This window comes from Cydia amplana, chromosome 15, assembly GCF_948474715.1.
Source record: "Cydia amplana chromosome 15, ilCydAmpl1.1, whole genome shotgun sequence".
NCBI lineage: Eukaryota > Metazoa > Arthropoda > Insecta > Lepidoptera > Tortricidae > Cydia > Cydia amplana.
The window spans coordinates 3094828-3111795 of record NC_086083.1 but is presented as its reverse complement, the minus strand read 5'-3'; the positions used below and the strand labels follow the sequence as shown (position 1 = coordinate 3111795).

General features: G+C 39.9%; 1 protein-coding gene across 1 annotated transcript in view; it reads left to right on the top strand.

Annotated features, from left to right (window-relative positions):
* The window catches only part of LOC134654764 (DNA polymerase subunit gamma-1, mitochondrial), a 42220-nt gene that overhangs the window by 15457 nt on the left and 9795 nt on the right, over positions 1-16968 (top strand). Inside the window, exons 10-14 of the mRNA XM_063510235.1 lie at positions 11542-11672; positions 13309-13478; positions 14373-14496; positions 15377-15466; positions 16598-16688. Of these exons, the coding sequence (XP_063366305.1) occupies positions 11542-11672; positions 13309-13478; positions 14373-14496; positions 15377-15466; positions 16598-16688 (606 nt within the window). The remainder of the gene's footprint in view (positions 1-11541; positions 11673-13308; positions 13479-14372; positions 14497-15376; positions 15467-16597; positions 16689-16968) is intronic.

The following is a 16968-nucleotide window of genomic DNA, read 5'->3' as shown; positions in this document are numbered from 1 at the left end:
CTAAAATAGGGAACTATTGACGAAAGATTGACGTTGACGTTGACATGTGTAACATATTTTTCTTCTTTGCTCAAAATTTTAATTAGATAAATTATTCTAAATTACTACGTATTTTATCAAAAACTATCAGAAAGTATGCCGCTGCCTACAAGTTCTAAACCGCAATGTGCGGGTTGTGAGGAAGACTTACCGGATGACCTCTTAAGTACCATTAAGTGCAAAACGGCAAGATGCCACAAATTGTTCCACATTACGTGTATTAGCGCAGTAAATTTAACTCATGTGCAAATAAATTCCTGGATATGCCCATTTTGCAAAGCCTCGGCCAAAAAAGGGGGTGACAATTCTCAAACACCAGTACGAGGAAACATACTATAATCCGGCCCCAGGAACTCCGACGAATATCTCTTCAAATGAAAAGCACCTTTCCTTGTCAAAACTGTTTATTACACTTTTTCTTGTGAAATAATCGCTAGACACAAAAACTCTGCCCGCACGCATCTTTTTCCTTTTATGTTTCCTAAACCCGCCACAGGTGGCGCTGCGTTGATCGTCGCTAAAACGTCCGATCAAGCAAACTACTTAAAAATTTAATATTGCAACTAAATCTTGTAATTAAATTAACAATTATGTTTTAAACATTAAATTAAAATAAATAAATTATATAAATTAATATTTCACACTTATTGTTTAGAATTGAAATTAAAAGTAAACAGTTAGGTACTTTAATGAACGAGATGGACCGACATGAATATTCGGAAAAGTACTATTTAAATGGAATACACTTTTAAGCCACGTCGGAACGAGATATCTGAATTAAAATTATAATTGAAATTAATAATTAAGGTCTTGGTTCGTCAAGCGTTGTAATACTCGGCCATCCTGGGTCATCGGTCGCGGCCCGCGCCGATCGAATGAAGTGTTCTTGTCGCCATAACTCTGAAATAAAATAATATTTACACAGTAACTTGTTTTAATAACATAAATTAAAAATCTTACCTAATTATCATCATAACTACCAAAATCTACAAATGTAATCCAGTTATCATTGACCCTATAGTCCGGGAGTCAACTACTAAATTAGGAAGGTGATATTTAATAGAACACGTAGTATCTAAAAAAAAAATGATGTTCCTGGCAGCACTCTTGTCTCCTCTTGTAGCCTTTGTTATGCTGTTATTAGAAAGTATATCATCACACAGTTTGTTACTTCAGCGAGTTTTTCACACAGTTTAAGTATTTCACACAGATTGAAATGTTACTTCTGATGGTTATATGCACACAGTTCGTGTTAATATTTCATATAGTAATCATGTAATAATAGTTCACACAGATAGATACAATCTGATTTAACACACAGTTTTTTTCACAGGTTATTAATATAGTATGTTTCACACAGATTATTAGGGCATTTCACACAGATTCCAATATCTATCACACAGATGATTCACACAGACTGGGATATATATAAATATACACACAGAACTTGCTATTAGCAAATATAGCTCTATATTTGCTTATTTATGTTATTGTAGCTTATACAGAATTTGACATACATATTTTGGATTTACTGGTAAACTATTGGTATTTGAAGAGACGAGCAGGCAAAAAGAAAAAGAACTCTGACAGTTAGTACAGTAACACATATAATTGTATTATGACACAATAATAAAACATTACAGTTGTTGTCATTAATTTAGAGAAATCACATAACCATATGAAACATTTTTGGAAACGGCAGAAAGAAAATATTATAACGTAACGATAAATCAACTCTCTAATAAATCTATAAGGTCGTCACGATCTACTTCGTGATCCGAATCTGAGCTATCTGATACAGCCGGCTTATATGGGCGAAGAGAATCTCCGGCGACAACTGTACTGAATTTTCTATACCCTTTAACCCCTTGTATACTATTAATCGTATATCTATCAATTAATGGGTCAGCCTTTGAAATTTTATACGGACCGGTATATACGCTACCTAATTTCTTTGTGACACCCGTTGCGTGGTCACGAGAAATACCGCCCTTCCACAAAACCATTTGTCCAACTTGATATTTAGTGCACTTTTTATGTTTTCTATCGTACCGGTCTTTCATGACAGTCATATTTTTATCGATGTTTAATGCCGCAGATTTCCTTCTTTCATTAAGCTGTGTTTTTAGATCAGTATTCTCGCTGTCAATGTTGGGATAAGCCGGTAGGAGAGTATTTTTATGGCTGAACATTAGGTTAAACGGAGTTTCACCTGTAACCGCATGTGGAGTATTATTGATGCCCCAGATAACATCGCCTAGTTTCTCATCCCAGGTGCACTCGCTCTCTGCTGTGGTGTTAAGGCCGTTTACTATGGTCCTGTTTACTCTCTCGACTTGACCGTTAGCGCGAGGACACGCTACTGCATTCAAAACGTGCTTGAACTGCTTTTCACCTGCAAACGCTTTAAAATATCTACTAGTGAAAGCCACACCACGATCTGTAATAATTCGCGTGGGATACCCAAACACAGATATTATATCGTTTATATTTTTTATAGTTTCAACTGAACTAGTGCCTTTCACTGCCTTTGCGAAAACAAATTTCGTAAAAGAATCAATGGCTACCAATATATAGGATTTTCCGTTTCGTGTCTTTAGAAAAGGTCCCAAATGATCAGCGTGGAGTGTATGCATCGGTACATTAATTTTAGGAATGGGATGCAGTTCACCTTCACTTTTACCATAATTTCCTTTCGCATATGCACATGTTAGGCACGAGTTAACATATTTTCGTATGAACCTCGTCATGCCAGGAAACCAAAACTGGGACTTTATGGTTTTTTCACATTTGTCAAAGCCTAAATGCCCTATTTGATCATGGTACTTTTGTAACAAGCCCCATTTTGCAAGTTTTGGTATGACAAATCGACTACCATAAAAAGTCTTGCGGTATAAACACCCATTCTCTATCTTATAGTTGTTTACAATATCTGGGTTATTAGTATTTTCTTTAAGCTGTTTCATGATACTCTGTATGTGATCATCCTGAAGCTGTAAAGTCATGCGCCAATCTAGTTCTTCTATGCGCAGTACTGGGACGGTATCGACGGGGTTCCTACTCAGGGCGTCTACATGTTGCATCCGAATGCCAGGTCGATATTCAACTTCCACATCAAAGTCTTGAATGGCGAGCCACCAACGCGCGATACGTGGGATCAGATCTTTTTTTAAAAGAGTAGTCCTAAGAGCCGCGCAGTCTGTGACAACTTTAACTGGGATACCGGTCAGGTAAATGCGAAATCTCTTTAAGGATTCTACTACAGCCAGAGTTTCCAATTCGTAACTATGATAAATTTGTTCTTCGCGACTGGTTACTCGACTGAAATAGGCTACAGGCTTAAGATGTCCGTCGCGTTGATATTGAAGCAAAATTCCACCTAATCCCATCTTGCTCGCGTCTGTGTGGAGTTCAGTTTTGGCATGTACATCATAAATAGCTAGTACAGGCCTTTGTGTCAAAATTGTTTTTAAATTTTTGAACGCAGACTCCTGTTCAGACGACCATTTCCATTCCACATCTTTCTTTGTCAAGTAAGTGAGGGGTCGTGCAATTTCAGCAAATCCTTTGACGTATCTTCGGAAATATGATGCTAGACCTACAAATTGACGCACTTCATGTACATTCCGAGGTCGCTTAAAGTTTGCTACGCTATCGATTTTTGCTTTTCCTGGTCTTACAGTGCCTTCCGTTATTTCATGACCTAAATAATGAACATGTGTTTTTAAGAATGCACATTTTTTAATATTTAATTTTAGGTTTGCTTGTGCAAGTAATTGTAAAACCTGCTCTAGAAGACCTAAACCCTCTTCGATTGTGAGAGACGGAATCATGACATCATCAAGATATATAGCAAGTCTATTTTCTAATGAGCCTAACGCACGACGGATAAGGCGCGAAAAGACAGCAGGCCCGTTTGCTAGCCCAAATGGCATTTTAATAAATTCATATTGACCATTGGCAAATACAAAGCTAGTTTTGCTTATAGAGTCCTCGTCCATTTTAACCTGGTAATAACCCTGAGCCAGATCTAACGTCGTAAAATATACTTTTCCTACAAGTCTGTTAATTTGGTCGTCAATATTTGGTAATGGATATCGATCCTTTACTGTTTGAGAATTTAATGCACGATAGTCGACACATAATCTGTAATCTCCATCTTTTTTTTTACAAGGATGACAGGACTCGCATAATCTGAGGTCGACTCTCGGACTATGCCGGCCGAAACGAGTTCATCGACTTTTTGCTGGACGATTTGATTTTGTTTGTATGACATTCGATACGGTTTAAAATATACAGGCTGGTCAGTAGTAGTTTTTATTTTCATTTGCACTAAGTCACTACAACCAAGGTCATCTGTACACTCTGCAAAACAATGTGCGTAATCGTTTAAAATCCGTAATAGATGTGAGGCATCATGTTCGCTTATTTGACCGACGTTTATCATAGACGGATCCATGTTTACATTTTCACCTGAGGATGAATTTACTTGCGGCATGTCTGTTACAGTTAAAACATCGCTTTGTACATACATTTCCGCGCGACTAATGAGCTTATTTGCAGGCCATTTTATACATTTCTCACCGAGATTTATTATGCGTAAAGTGTAAGGAGTCTTTTCCAGAAACGTTTGAGGAATGAAATACGAATATGGCCCAAGTGAAAATACCACTGGATTTGTAATCAAAATGTTTTGAGATTCAGATTCTAATTCATGTTTAATATAAACAGAAATGTCGCTGCTCCTGCCGGGGGGAAGTTCTAAATCATGCTCTAGGTACAGTGGAACTTTATTCACAAAGTCAGAGTTGTTTAACTTTATATCGCTCAAATAATTATCGTCGTATGTTGTGGCACACAAGATGACACTTGATGACGTTGTAACAAGGCTCACATTAGCACAATTTATTAATGGTTGTCCCACTATCAAATCTATATCACTTAGCGGTTCATTCGTTATTTCTGCATTACTTGTGAGATGCAAATCATCGATGAACAATTTGAATTGTATTCTACCTAGTGACGCCGTAAGCAATCCTCCGAAACCCTTAAAAATGACGTTCGATGGCACAACCTTTGTGCACAAAGCCTGAGCCATTTTAGCCGTCATAATATTTACTTTACTGCCTGTATCAATATATCCGACTGCTGGTACATCATCAATGGTAATACGTTTTATATACAAATCATTTATAACTTCGTACGTAGTGAAATATACTGTCAGTACCTGTTGTTTTGTTTGCGGACGCTGAGGAACGGCGGGCGACGCTCGCGAGGAGCCTGCGGCGAACCAGCAGGCGGCAGCATCGTGTCCGGTGCGCTGGCAGACCTGGCAGCGGGTGGCGCGGCAGTCCCGAGCTTCATGTCCCGGCTTGCGACAGTTGTAACAAAGTTTTGGTAGTAGTCCGGTGGCGACGCTTCCCCGACGCCAACCAGCCTTTTGTTCCGCCGCTCTAACTTCAACCTTCTTGTAATTTTCTAGTGATGAAAGAAACCCATAATAGAGCTGATCAGGTGACTCGCAGTTAAAAGCCTTGGCATTGGCCTGCAATTCTGCCGGCAATCCACGTATTAAACAGGAGGCAGCGTCTTCTCCTTCAATCTTGCACTTTTTTATTAATGACATTTTATCGTGGTAATAATTCGTCATTGTTTCACGCTCAGTCTTCTTTCTCGCTAACATTTCTTCAAGACGTTCCACAAATTCTGTTGAGCGTGGAAATGCGTTTATTAGCTTTTCATTCCACAATTTCCATGATGCAGCGTAGTCATCTAGTTCGTCATACCATTCTCTAGCTGCACCTCGTAGTCGTATTTGCATAACAAATATTTTGTCGCGATCGTCCCATTCGTATAGATCGCCGAGTTGTTCAATTTTATGCAGCCAACCTTTTACATTGGTACTTCTTTTGGCAGGGTCAAATTTAGGAATTAATTCCGCATCTGCATGTGAAATATGACGTTTCTTCTTCGCAGCAGGTTGAGCAGGTGTATTTTCCTTCCCTGTATACTGGGTAACCCTTTCTTCTTTTCCGTCATCTTCACTTCCATCTTCGTCGTACTTTCTCTTCCCTAAACCTCGAAAATATGGTCCAAGCATTAGGGCGCGTTAAACGACCACTTCTGAAATATAATCCGGCCCCAGGAACTCCGACGAATATCTCTTCAAATGAAAAGCACCTTTCCTTGTCAAAACTGTTTATTACACTTTTTCTTGTGAAATAATCGCTAGACACAAAAACTCTGCCCGCACGCATCTTTTTCCTTTTATGTTTCCTAAACCCGCCACAGGTGGCGCTGCGTTGATCGTCGCTAAAACGTCCGATCAAGCAAACTACTTAAAAATTTAATATTGCAACTAAATCTTGTAATTAAATTAACAATTATGTTTTAAACATTAAATTAAAATAAATAAATTATATAAATTAATATTTCACACTTATTGTTTAGAATTGAAATTAAAAGTAAACAGTTAGGTACTTTAATGAACGAGATGGACCGACATGAATATTCGGAAAAGTACTATTTAAATGGAATACACTTTTAAGCCACGTCGGAACGAGATATCTGAATTAAAATTATAATTGAAATTAATAATTAAGGTCTTGGTTCGTCAAGCGTTGTAATAATACTTCCAGACGTGAGTCGCTCGCAGCTGCAATCTGACAACGTTACGGTACGTAATAAAAAAAACCAGTCTGCCTCTGGACCACACACTATGAACTCCAAACCTACAGATACGGAGAGGCCACAAGCGCAGTTGGATAATCTACTCTGTCTAAAAAAGCTCCACTTCTTCCACCGGGGCCTTTAAACAATAACAAGGAAATCTCCGAGTTAACTGCGGAAATCAGAGGCCTACGTTCTGAAGTGTCCACGATTCAGTCCCAGATTAAAGAGGTTCTAGACAAGCTTTCATTTCATACCGAACGCCTGGAAAATATTTCCAACAGAATATCAGACAATGAATCTAGAATCAAATCTCTTGAAGACAAACAAGTTCAGACTGCTGAACTCCAAGAGACAGTGTCTAGGCTTCAGGACCAGTTGAACAAACAGGAACAAGTTGCATTGAGAAATGAAATCGAGATAGTTGGTTGCCCTGAAAGCCCTAATGAAAATCCCATCCATATTGTATTAACTACTGCAGCGAAAATTGGTGTGACTCTCACCCACTGTGACGTAGATGCTGCTTGGAGGGCGGGACCCCGTCTGCGCTCAGCCAGATCATCAGGCATGGAAGGAGTTAACCACCGCATCCACCCTCGACCAATAGCCATCCGCTTTATCCGTCGTGCAACGCGTGACGAGTTCCTTAAAGCTGCGAAGACTCGGCGCAATGTAACAACAGAAGATCTCGTTTTGAATGACAAAAATCCCCAAAAGATTTTTGTAAACGAGCGATTGACCAGAGAAAATCGACAGCTTTTTCGTGCCGCTAGACAACGGGCCACGGTTGCTAAATTTAAATACTGCTGGACATCTTCAGGTTCTGTGTATGTCAGGAAGCACGACGCTGCTGCTGCTATTCACATCCGCAATCCTCTGGACTTGGATCGTATTGCCGGGGATTCTAACAAAGAATCTGAGAATCCCTATGCTGCTCCTGGTATCAGTGCTGCGGACCCTATTGAATCGTGAGCGAGGACGGCTGCTGACCATACAGATCTTTCAGAAGAGAAGCATGTGTGATTGCCCCAAATTCCCAAACTTTAGCACTTTCTTAGGAGACAGTACCCCAATATGTTCGCTTATTCTGCCATATTCATTTATTTTACGCTTAATATGCATATTAATTATACTAAAATATATACAACTATACCAATACACACTTACATACTCTCACACACCAATTATCGTATACACACTCAATATCATAGGCTACAATTATATTTATCAAGTGCATCCGCCGCCGCAATACTACTCCAACCATGCACTTAACCGCCGCTTTATCAAGCCATGGCCGGACTAGACATGGGAAACGAACTTGATAACTCATTCCCTGTAAACTGTCATGTTGCAGAATCTGCGGAGCACTGCTTGAATATCATAAAACCTCATTTTTCAATCAAAGTTCTTACATTTAATATTAGAAGCCTTCAACACAATTTTGATCAGTTCCTTGTAATATTCAACCGACTAAAGATAGTTTTTGACGTTGTTGTCTTGACAGAATGTTGGCTCAAGGAGGGCTCGGTCATAGGTCAGCTCGATGGTTACTCCTCTTACCGCACTATAAGATCTCACAATCAAGCTAGCGGAGTAGTCGCTTATGTAAGGAAAAATCTAAATGCCACAGTTACCGAACCAATTATACAGGATACAGATAGTCTTTTTATACATGTACCGGAACGCTTCTCTTTGCTGGGTTTATACCGTTCCCCCTCTTTTGTAAATCCTATCCCATTTATACACTCATTAGATTCTTTCATTAATAATAACTCTCTTAATCAAAACTGCTTTATAGTTACGGGTGATATTAACATTAACATCAACTCTCCCTGTTCTGACCCCCATGCATCCGAGTACTTATGTGTGTTGGCTAGTCTGGGGTTTATGTCTGCAATTGATAAACCTACGAGGAACATCGCCTGCCTGGATCACTTCTTCGTAAGGTCAGCAAGGAATTATGCGTCCATGGTCTGCGCCTGCGACATTACAGACCATGATCTAGTCATGATCGGTGTTACAGCCTCCAATAAGGTTAATATCGCCAAACGATCCAGAAACGTGATCAACCAAGATTTTGAAGCCATCGGAGCGGAGCTTAAAGAAGAAAACTGGCAGACGGTCACTAGTAAAACATCAGCTACTGAAGCCGCAGAAGCCTTTTACTCCATATTGACTAACCTAATCTCAAAACATTCTTCATGCAGATCAATAAGTAATTCAAAATTAATTTTAAAACCTTGGATGACTCCAGGCTTGATTAAATGCTCTAGAGTCAAAGACAAACTACATGTCAATTACAGGAAACACCCCCATAACGAAATAGCTAAAATAACTTATACTAGATATAGAAATTTTTATATAAGCATTTTACGAAAAACCAAGGATGATTTTGACCGGAAACATCTTTTGGATAATAAAAAATACCCGAGGAAACTTTGGAAAATTATTAGAGACATATCTCACCTCAATCGGGATAGGCATACACCCCATGAACTAGCCACCATCAAGCCTAATGTTTCTGATTCCCTAAATTACACCAATGACTTCTTCTCTTCAGTGGGCAAAAACCTAGCAGATGTTATACTCTCTGATAATAACACGAGTGAGACCACGCTTGCGACTGAAGTAGCTTTAACCAACTCCCCTCTTAGATCTATTTTTTTAAATCCTACCGACGATGCTGAAGTAGAGAAATTAATCATGTCTTTAAATCTTGACTGCGCGTCCGGCATTGACAAAATAAACACTCGTATTTTAAAAAATCTAAAAAATTATATCGTCAAGCCACTCGTACATATTTTTAACCTCAGCATTTCATCGGGTTCTTTTCCGGAATGCTGGAAAGTTGCTGCAGTGGTTCCCGTTCATAAAGGAGGTGACAAGAGCTGCCCCGGGAATTATCGCCCTATTTCTCTTCTCAGTAGTCTGTCTAAAATGCTGGAAAAGATTATTAATATTCAACTAGTCAATTTCCTTGAATCAGAACACCTACTCTCCCAAAGTCAATATGGCTTTCGGAAAAAGAGATCTTCTGAGCAAGCCGCCACCTTACTGGTTAACCTTGTCTCTTCCTATCTTGACAGAGGAGAATCCTGCGTGGGAATCTTCCTAGACTTGGCCAAGGCATTTGACACTGTCTCAATCCCGATATTGCTTAGGAAGCTTGAACTGTTAGGTATTCGCGGTATCGCATGGAACTGGTTTAAAAGCTACCTTACAAACCGGAAGCAATGTGTAAGACTTGGCACTTTAGTCAGTGACTCAGCCCCGATAACTTTCGGTGTACCGCAGGGAAGCATCCTCGGTCCCACCCTATTTCTGATCTACCTCAATGACTTAATCTCTCTTCCCATCAGTCAGGCAGAAATTATCTGCTATGCAGACGACACTGCTCTGCTGTTTCACGATGTCTCATGGGCACGTTGCTTTGCAGTAGCGGAGTCAGGTTTGACTGTGATTACAAAGTGGCTCGCTGACAACCTGCTCTCACTTAATATTTCAAAAACAAAATACTTATGCTTTCATAAAACGGCCTCTTCTGCCCCCAGCTCACGGCCAGATCTCAAGCTTTCTTGTGGCAGTGCGGAGGACGACCCAGCTATTCACTCATGTAGAGTTTTCGATGTGATTAGTAATTGTACCACCATAAAGTACCTGGGTATTACGCTTGATGAAAATCTTAATTTCAAAAAGCACATCGAAGTGCTGTCTGCTAGAGTCAGAAAGGTAGTATTCATTATGAAACTACTACGAAATTCTGCTACGAGGGAGTTGCTTAAGCTTGTATACACTTCAATATGCGAATCCGTCCTATCATACTGCATTGGCGTGTGGGGTGGTTCCACTAGCTCTGCACTACTGCTTCTCGAAAGGGCCCAAAGGTTTGTGCTCAAGGTCATGCTTGGAAAGCCTCGATGGTTTCCGACGATTACCCTTTATAAAGACGCGGATGTTCTTAGTGTGAGGCAATTATTGATCTTACGAGTTGCAACTCACATGCATCAAAAAACTATAAATTCGGCAGAATATCTTACCCTAATCCGTAATCGAATCTTTAAAATTCCTACTCCCATCATAAAAACCGCTTTCGCGAGGCGTCTTCCTAACTTCCTGCATCCGTTTATTTACAATACAGTGGCAAAGTCCTGCAACATATCTGAAAAGTCCCCTCTTGAAGCAAAATTCGTAATTAAGCACTGGTTAAAAAGTCTTAACTACAATCAAACTGAGATGCTGTTGAAGGTCATCACCTAACTTACATGCTAACTATCTTTGTAGCCTTACACGCACACACACACACACACACACACACACACACACACACACACACACACACGCGCACACAGACACAATTTTTTCTTTCCTTTTTTTTTCCTTATTCTTTGAATTGCTTAATTTCTGTAACTATTACTTTCATTACCTTCTATTAGATTAGTCCTTGGTTCTTTACCTTCACTTTACGAATTTCGATTCCGGCCACCACGTGACAGGCATAGCCTAGTGTGGGGGCCACTGGACATTATGTATTATTAATAAGGTTTTTCTTTTAATAAATATTATTCTTATTCTTATTCTTATTCTTATTCTTATAGGTCTATAAATAAATCAATTTGTAGCTATTAGCTAAGTTGCTCTTATGTTTATTATAAGACTGTTTGTTTCTCAATTAAAAAAAAAAAAAATAGTAGTGCAGTTACATTAGACTTATATAGACGGATATGAACCGTGATTACCTTTTCGACACAGTTATATGCATCTTTTTCACGGGTAACAGTTACCCCTAGAAAAAATGTCGTAAAAATCAGTTAATTTTCTGATTTTTTTTTCTAGGATGTTGCCACTTCCTAAGGCTGCCTCACAAAGATGGTCCCAAGTATAAAGTCGGGAATCCCCTAGCGCGCGACTTTCTGGACATGTTCAGTCAAAACGTTCTTTCGGCGCAGGGGAATGACGCTGAAAAAGTGAGTACTAGTTTAACAACTACAATTTATAGTATTTTATGCAACCGTTGTTTAAGAGGGGTCAAAAAAGGCGAGTGGCGTGAGTAACAATTTGAGGCGAAGCCGAAAATTGTTAATAAAGACGCCACGAGTACTTTTTGACTCAGTTAAACAACGTTGTATACAATACTTTTTCTAAGACCAAGCACTTACTTTGAAAAAAAAAATTGTAAATGTTAACAAATATTATTCATTCAACAAAAATAATACTTTAAACAAGTGGAATCATATAGGTAATATATATGTAGGTAAACAAACCAAACCCGGCCACCGCGCCCCGCGCCCCACGGGCGGTTGGTCAGCGACACCTTGTAGTTGTAACTCATGAGGCCCTGGTACTTGCTCTTAGTTAAATTACAATTTTGGATAGTTTTTTTTCTCGATTTTGGCCACAGTAGCCTATGGAGACTAACAAGCAACGCTAAGCGGTGTTCGTAGTCTATGGATCTTGCTATATTACGGGTGTCACATGCGCGTTTCTGACTTCTGAAGCAATGTTATTGTTTCTACTATAGAACCTAATGAATATTTTGTAAATTGGCAGCAATGCACTTAGTACTCATCTGTCAGAGATGACAATTAAAATTAGGTTGGCAACAATTTATTTCGTACAATATTTTTTTAAGTGGTGATTACACGAAGTATCGTAAAAGTACCAAAAAGATACTGCGTGTATGCACAAATACTTTTTTGGGGAATAGACTAAAGACTTGTCTTGACAACTATAACATAGGGGTTTAAAGGTGTGTGCACGACCTTTTAAATGACAAATAAAGGTACGGGAGTAGAAAAAATTGGTTAAAAACGTTCCCCCGTGTCAAGTCATTTATATATTATAAACTGTAATAGATGATGACATCTAACCATGTAGATGTATTCATCATAGTGTATGAACACTAAAGAATAAAACCGGCCAAGTGCGAGTCGGACTCGCGCACCATCAACAAAAAATAGAGCAAAACAAGCAAAAAACGGTCACCCATCCAAGTACTGACCCCGCCCGACGTTGCTTAACTTCGGTCAAAAATCGCGTTTGTTGTATGGGAGCCCCACTTAAATCTTTATTTTATTCTGTTTTTAGTATTTGTTGTTATAGCGGCAACAGAAATACATCATCTGTGAAAATTTCAACTGTCTAGCTATCACGGTTCGTGAGATACAGCCTGGTGATAGACGGACGGACGGACGGACGGACAGCGGAGTCTTAGTAATAGGGTCCCGTTTTTACCCTTTGGGTACGGAACCCTAAAAAGTGGCCAAAGTCCACCGGTGGCCGAGGCTTACGTAACGTCCTGACCACTATAGACCACCCGGCCACGGCGGTAATCGTCCCAAATTATCTGGTGTATGCTATATTTGAAAGGCTAGGCGCCTTTTGATCAACTCCAAAGGCGAGAAGTACGTGCTTTGCACCCCCTAGCGTAGAATATTGGCGTTTTCTAAGGTTGCCCTCAATTATTGACTGCTCAGTGTGTGATTATGGTCGTTATTGCGGTCGATGTGGCAGTAATGTGAACTTCGATGGACCCTAATTTGCTATACCTACCTGACTATAAGATCAATTTTTTATTTTACGAACTCTATTTTGACTTCCTAGGTACTCTCTTTCGGCCGTATGATGTCCTATTGGCGTAACAACCGCGAGCGGATCATGGGGCAGCAAGTAGTGTGGCTGCCTGCTACAGCGCTGCCGCAACATCTGCGCGGCGTGCGGCAGCACGGCGCCATCTTGCCGCAGGTGGTCGCATGCGGCACGCTCACTAGGAGGTAACTACTACTGGGACATGTCCTACTGACGCAACCGCGAGCCAATCAACAAATATCCATACACACAGACATACACACACACAGCGCGCGCTGTTTTTTACATTTATTTTTTCTCACTTTTATTAATTGATCGATCCATAAGTTTTTGTTACTTAATTTTGGACTACTTAAAGCTGTGATTATTCATTATGTTGCTATGTTTTCTTGGTTATTTGTGCCACCTAGTTAGTTTTAGTTCACTGAAAATCAGCGTTACGTAGTGTGTCTTACGATTCACTTTCGGGACATCAAGCTGAGTGAGGACCTTTTAGCACAATTCTGTTCGTCTAAATGAATTTATGTTTCATGTTCCTTTTGTGCTAATAAATATTTCTAATTCTTATTCTTGAAACAGTTGATACCTCCACAAGGATAAACACAAAAACAACTTTATAATTTAACACTTGACTTTATTCCAACTTCAAATAATACAATTTATTCTAACTTCAAATTCACTTTAGGTATTTACAGTTTCAATCGACGGTCACGACTGACTACTCCGGGTAGAAGGGCCGCGTTTTATACCTGATACTGGCAATGTTGCTGTACCTGCAATATTTAATAAAATTTGGCTTTTCTAGCCGGAAATTTTTTTTTGGCTCCATACAAGCTTTTGATCCTTAATAGGAATGGGATCGATTGGCATCAAAAAAAAAGTTTGTCAAAAATGACCTTTTTCTCGCACCCTGTATGTTTTTTCCAAAATCTGTAAAAGCCAATCTTCATTAATTTGAAATCGAGGGAAGGTCTTCTTAGACCGTTTTCTCGTAGCAGCACGGGATCTGGTAGCTGCCCTCACTGACCCAAAAAGAAAATCCACCCTGTATACTAAATGATGGCCTTTGTATGTGACAGGGCCAGCGAGCCGACCTGGATGACAGCCAGCAACGCGCAGAAGGACCGAATCGGCTCAGAACTGCGGGCCATGGTCCAAGCGCCTCCTGGATATAATTTCGTAGGCGCCGATGTCGATTCCCAGGTAAATTAAACATGTAAAGGCCCCAGTACACAGTGGTCAAGTATGGTCCATGACAAGCCATCGCCATTGTGTACAGGGGGCAATGGTATATACATACAGACGACTGATCATTAGTTGTCTATCGTGGTGCGCAATTGGGAAGTTGTCAGTTTTTTTGACACGTCAAAGGAATCGTGTGGAATCGTGGCGTAGCGTGGCCCGTGGTGTCATACAGTCTCCCATGACAGTGGCTTGGCATGGCCCATCGTTAGCCACTGTGTACTGGTGCCTTTACGCAGGGGAACGTAACCATGGCAACAAGTAAAAAGAAAAAGTCGAATAATCTAAATCTATATCCTCTTCCTCGCGTTATCCCGGCATTTTGCACGGCTCATGGGAGCCTGGGGTCCGCTTGGCAACTAATCCCAAGAATTGACGTAGGTACTAGTTTTTACGAAAGCGACTGCCATCTGACCTTCCAACCCAGAGGGAAAACTAGACCTTATTGGGATTAGTCCGGTTTCCTCACGATGTTTTCCTTCACCGAAAAGCGACTGGTAAATATCAAATGATATTTCGTACATAAGTTCCAAAGAACTCATTGGTACGAGCCGGGGTTTGAAGTTTTGAACCCACGACATCCGGACTGAATGTCGCACGCTCTTACCGCTAGGCCATCAGCGCTTCGATAATCTAAATATATATACTTATATAACTGTCTGTATCTACGTACGGTCAGCAGAAGTTGCTAAGCGGGTGAGGTGTTAAAAATTAGCTTGACGCGCTCTTATTCTCTTAACAATAGAGTCGCGTCAAGATAATTTTGAACACCTCGCCCGCTTAGCAACTATTGCTGCTGGCTGTATCATAATACGTCTCTATATCCTAGTATGTATTTTAGGAGCTGTGGATAGCAGCGTTGCTTGGTGACTCGACGTTTGCATCCTGTGGAGGAACGGCGTTAGGATGGGCTGTTCTAGCTGGTGACAAGGTACTTTTTCTCCCGAAAACACATTCAACCTTGATTTTTTAGGGTTCCGTACCTCAAAAGGAAAAACGGAACCCTTATAGGATCACTCGTGTTTCTGTCTGTCTGTCTGTCCGTCCGTCTGTCACAGCCTCCAGTTTCTCCGAAACTACTGGACCAATTAAGTTGTTTGGCACACATATGTAAGTTTGTGACCTAAAGATGGACGTGTAACGTAAATAAATGAATTTTAAATTTGGAGGCCATTTTTGGGGCGTAAATGAGAAAATTTAAAAATAAAGTTTTTTAAACTATATCGTGTTACATATCAAATGAAAGAACTCATGGTAAGAATCTCAAATATTTTATTTTTTTAGGATAAATAGTTTAGCAGTTATTCAAGAAAATAGGCAAAAAATGACCCCCCCCCCCCCCACCCCCCTTATCTCCGAAACTACTGGGTCTATAATTTTGAAAAAGATACACGAAATAGTTCTTTACCTATATATGACAGGAAAACCTATTAGAAATGTGCAGTCAAGCGTGAGTCGGACTTAATGTACGGAACCCTTGGAACGCGAGTCTGACTCGCACTTGGCCGGTTTTTTTTATTTCTTTTTTATGCAATTAGGGAGTTTTGGCTGTCACCTGACGAAATACTGTATACTGTCGACAAGTCAGGAGTGGCATTAAGACGTCTTGCGTATCAAATCGTATCCTAGTAAGACTCTTTTGGTAAAGCTTCCCAAAACGTCGGTCATGAATATCCGTTATATTACGGTACACGGCAGGAAGAAGTTGATAACTCGAGATATTTTATTGAAGAAATTTGAACTTAAAATTAAATTGCATAAGGTTCAAATTTTTTCCCGCGAGTTATCAACTACTCCCCGCCGTGTACTTAAAAAGGGCTGATTTAGACGGCGAACTCGTATACGATTTTAGTTACATTGCGGACCATTGAGGTTAAGTCAATTCAGCCGACCGATCAAATGACGCAATGTAATGAAACTCGCATGCGAGTTCTCACATCATTTAAATTAGCCCTTAGGAATGTGATCGACGTTAGGGCACGTTACCACTTCAAAGTTAAATATAGCTAGAATTCGTTATCGTGAGCTATAGAGATATAATATGTGTTTATATAATTCTTAGGCCCGGAAGACAGATGTGCACTCGCTTACCGCTCGCGCGGCCGACATATCTCGCTCACACGCTAAAGTTATTAACTACGCTAGGATATACGGTAAGTAGGTTACCATATCTTTTTTTTTTCTTAGCCCGTTATATTGTGCGTTTGCCTAACTAGACATAGACAAATCTTGCTTTACCGATGTTAAAAGTAGCAAAAATAGTACTTGAAATTAAGTATTTGAATGAAAGATTCATTGAAAACTAGGTCTTATTGGGATTAGTCAGATTTCCTCACCATGTTTTCCTTTACCGACAAGCAACGAGCAACAGGTAAATATCAAATCTCGTACAAAAGTTCCAAAAACTCAATAAAAGGCACCAGTCCGGGTTCG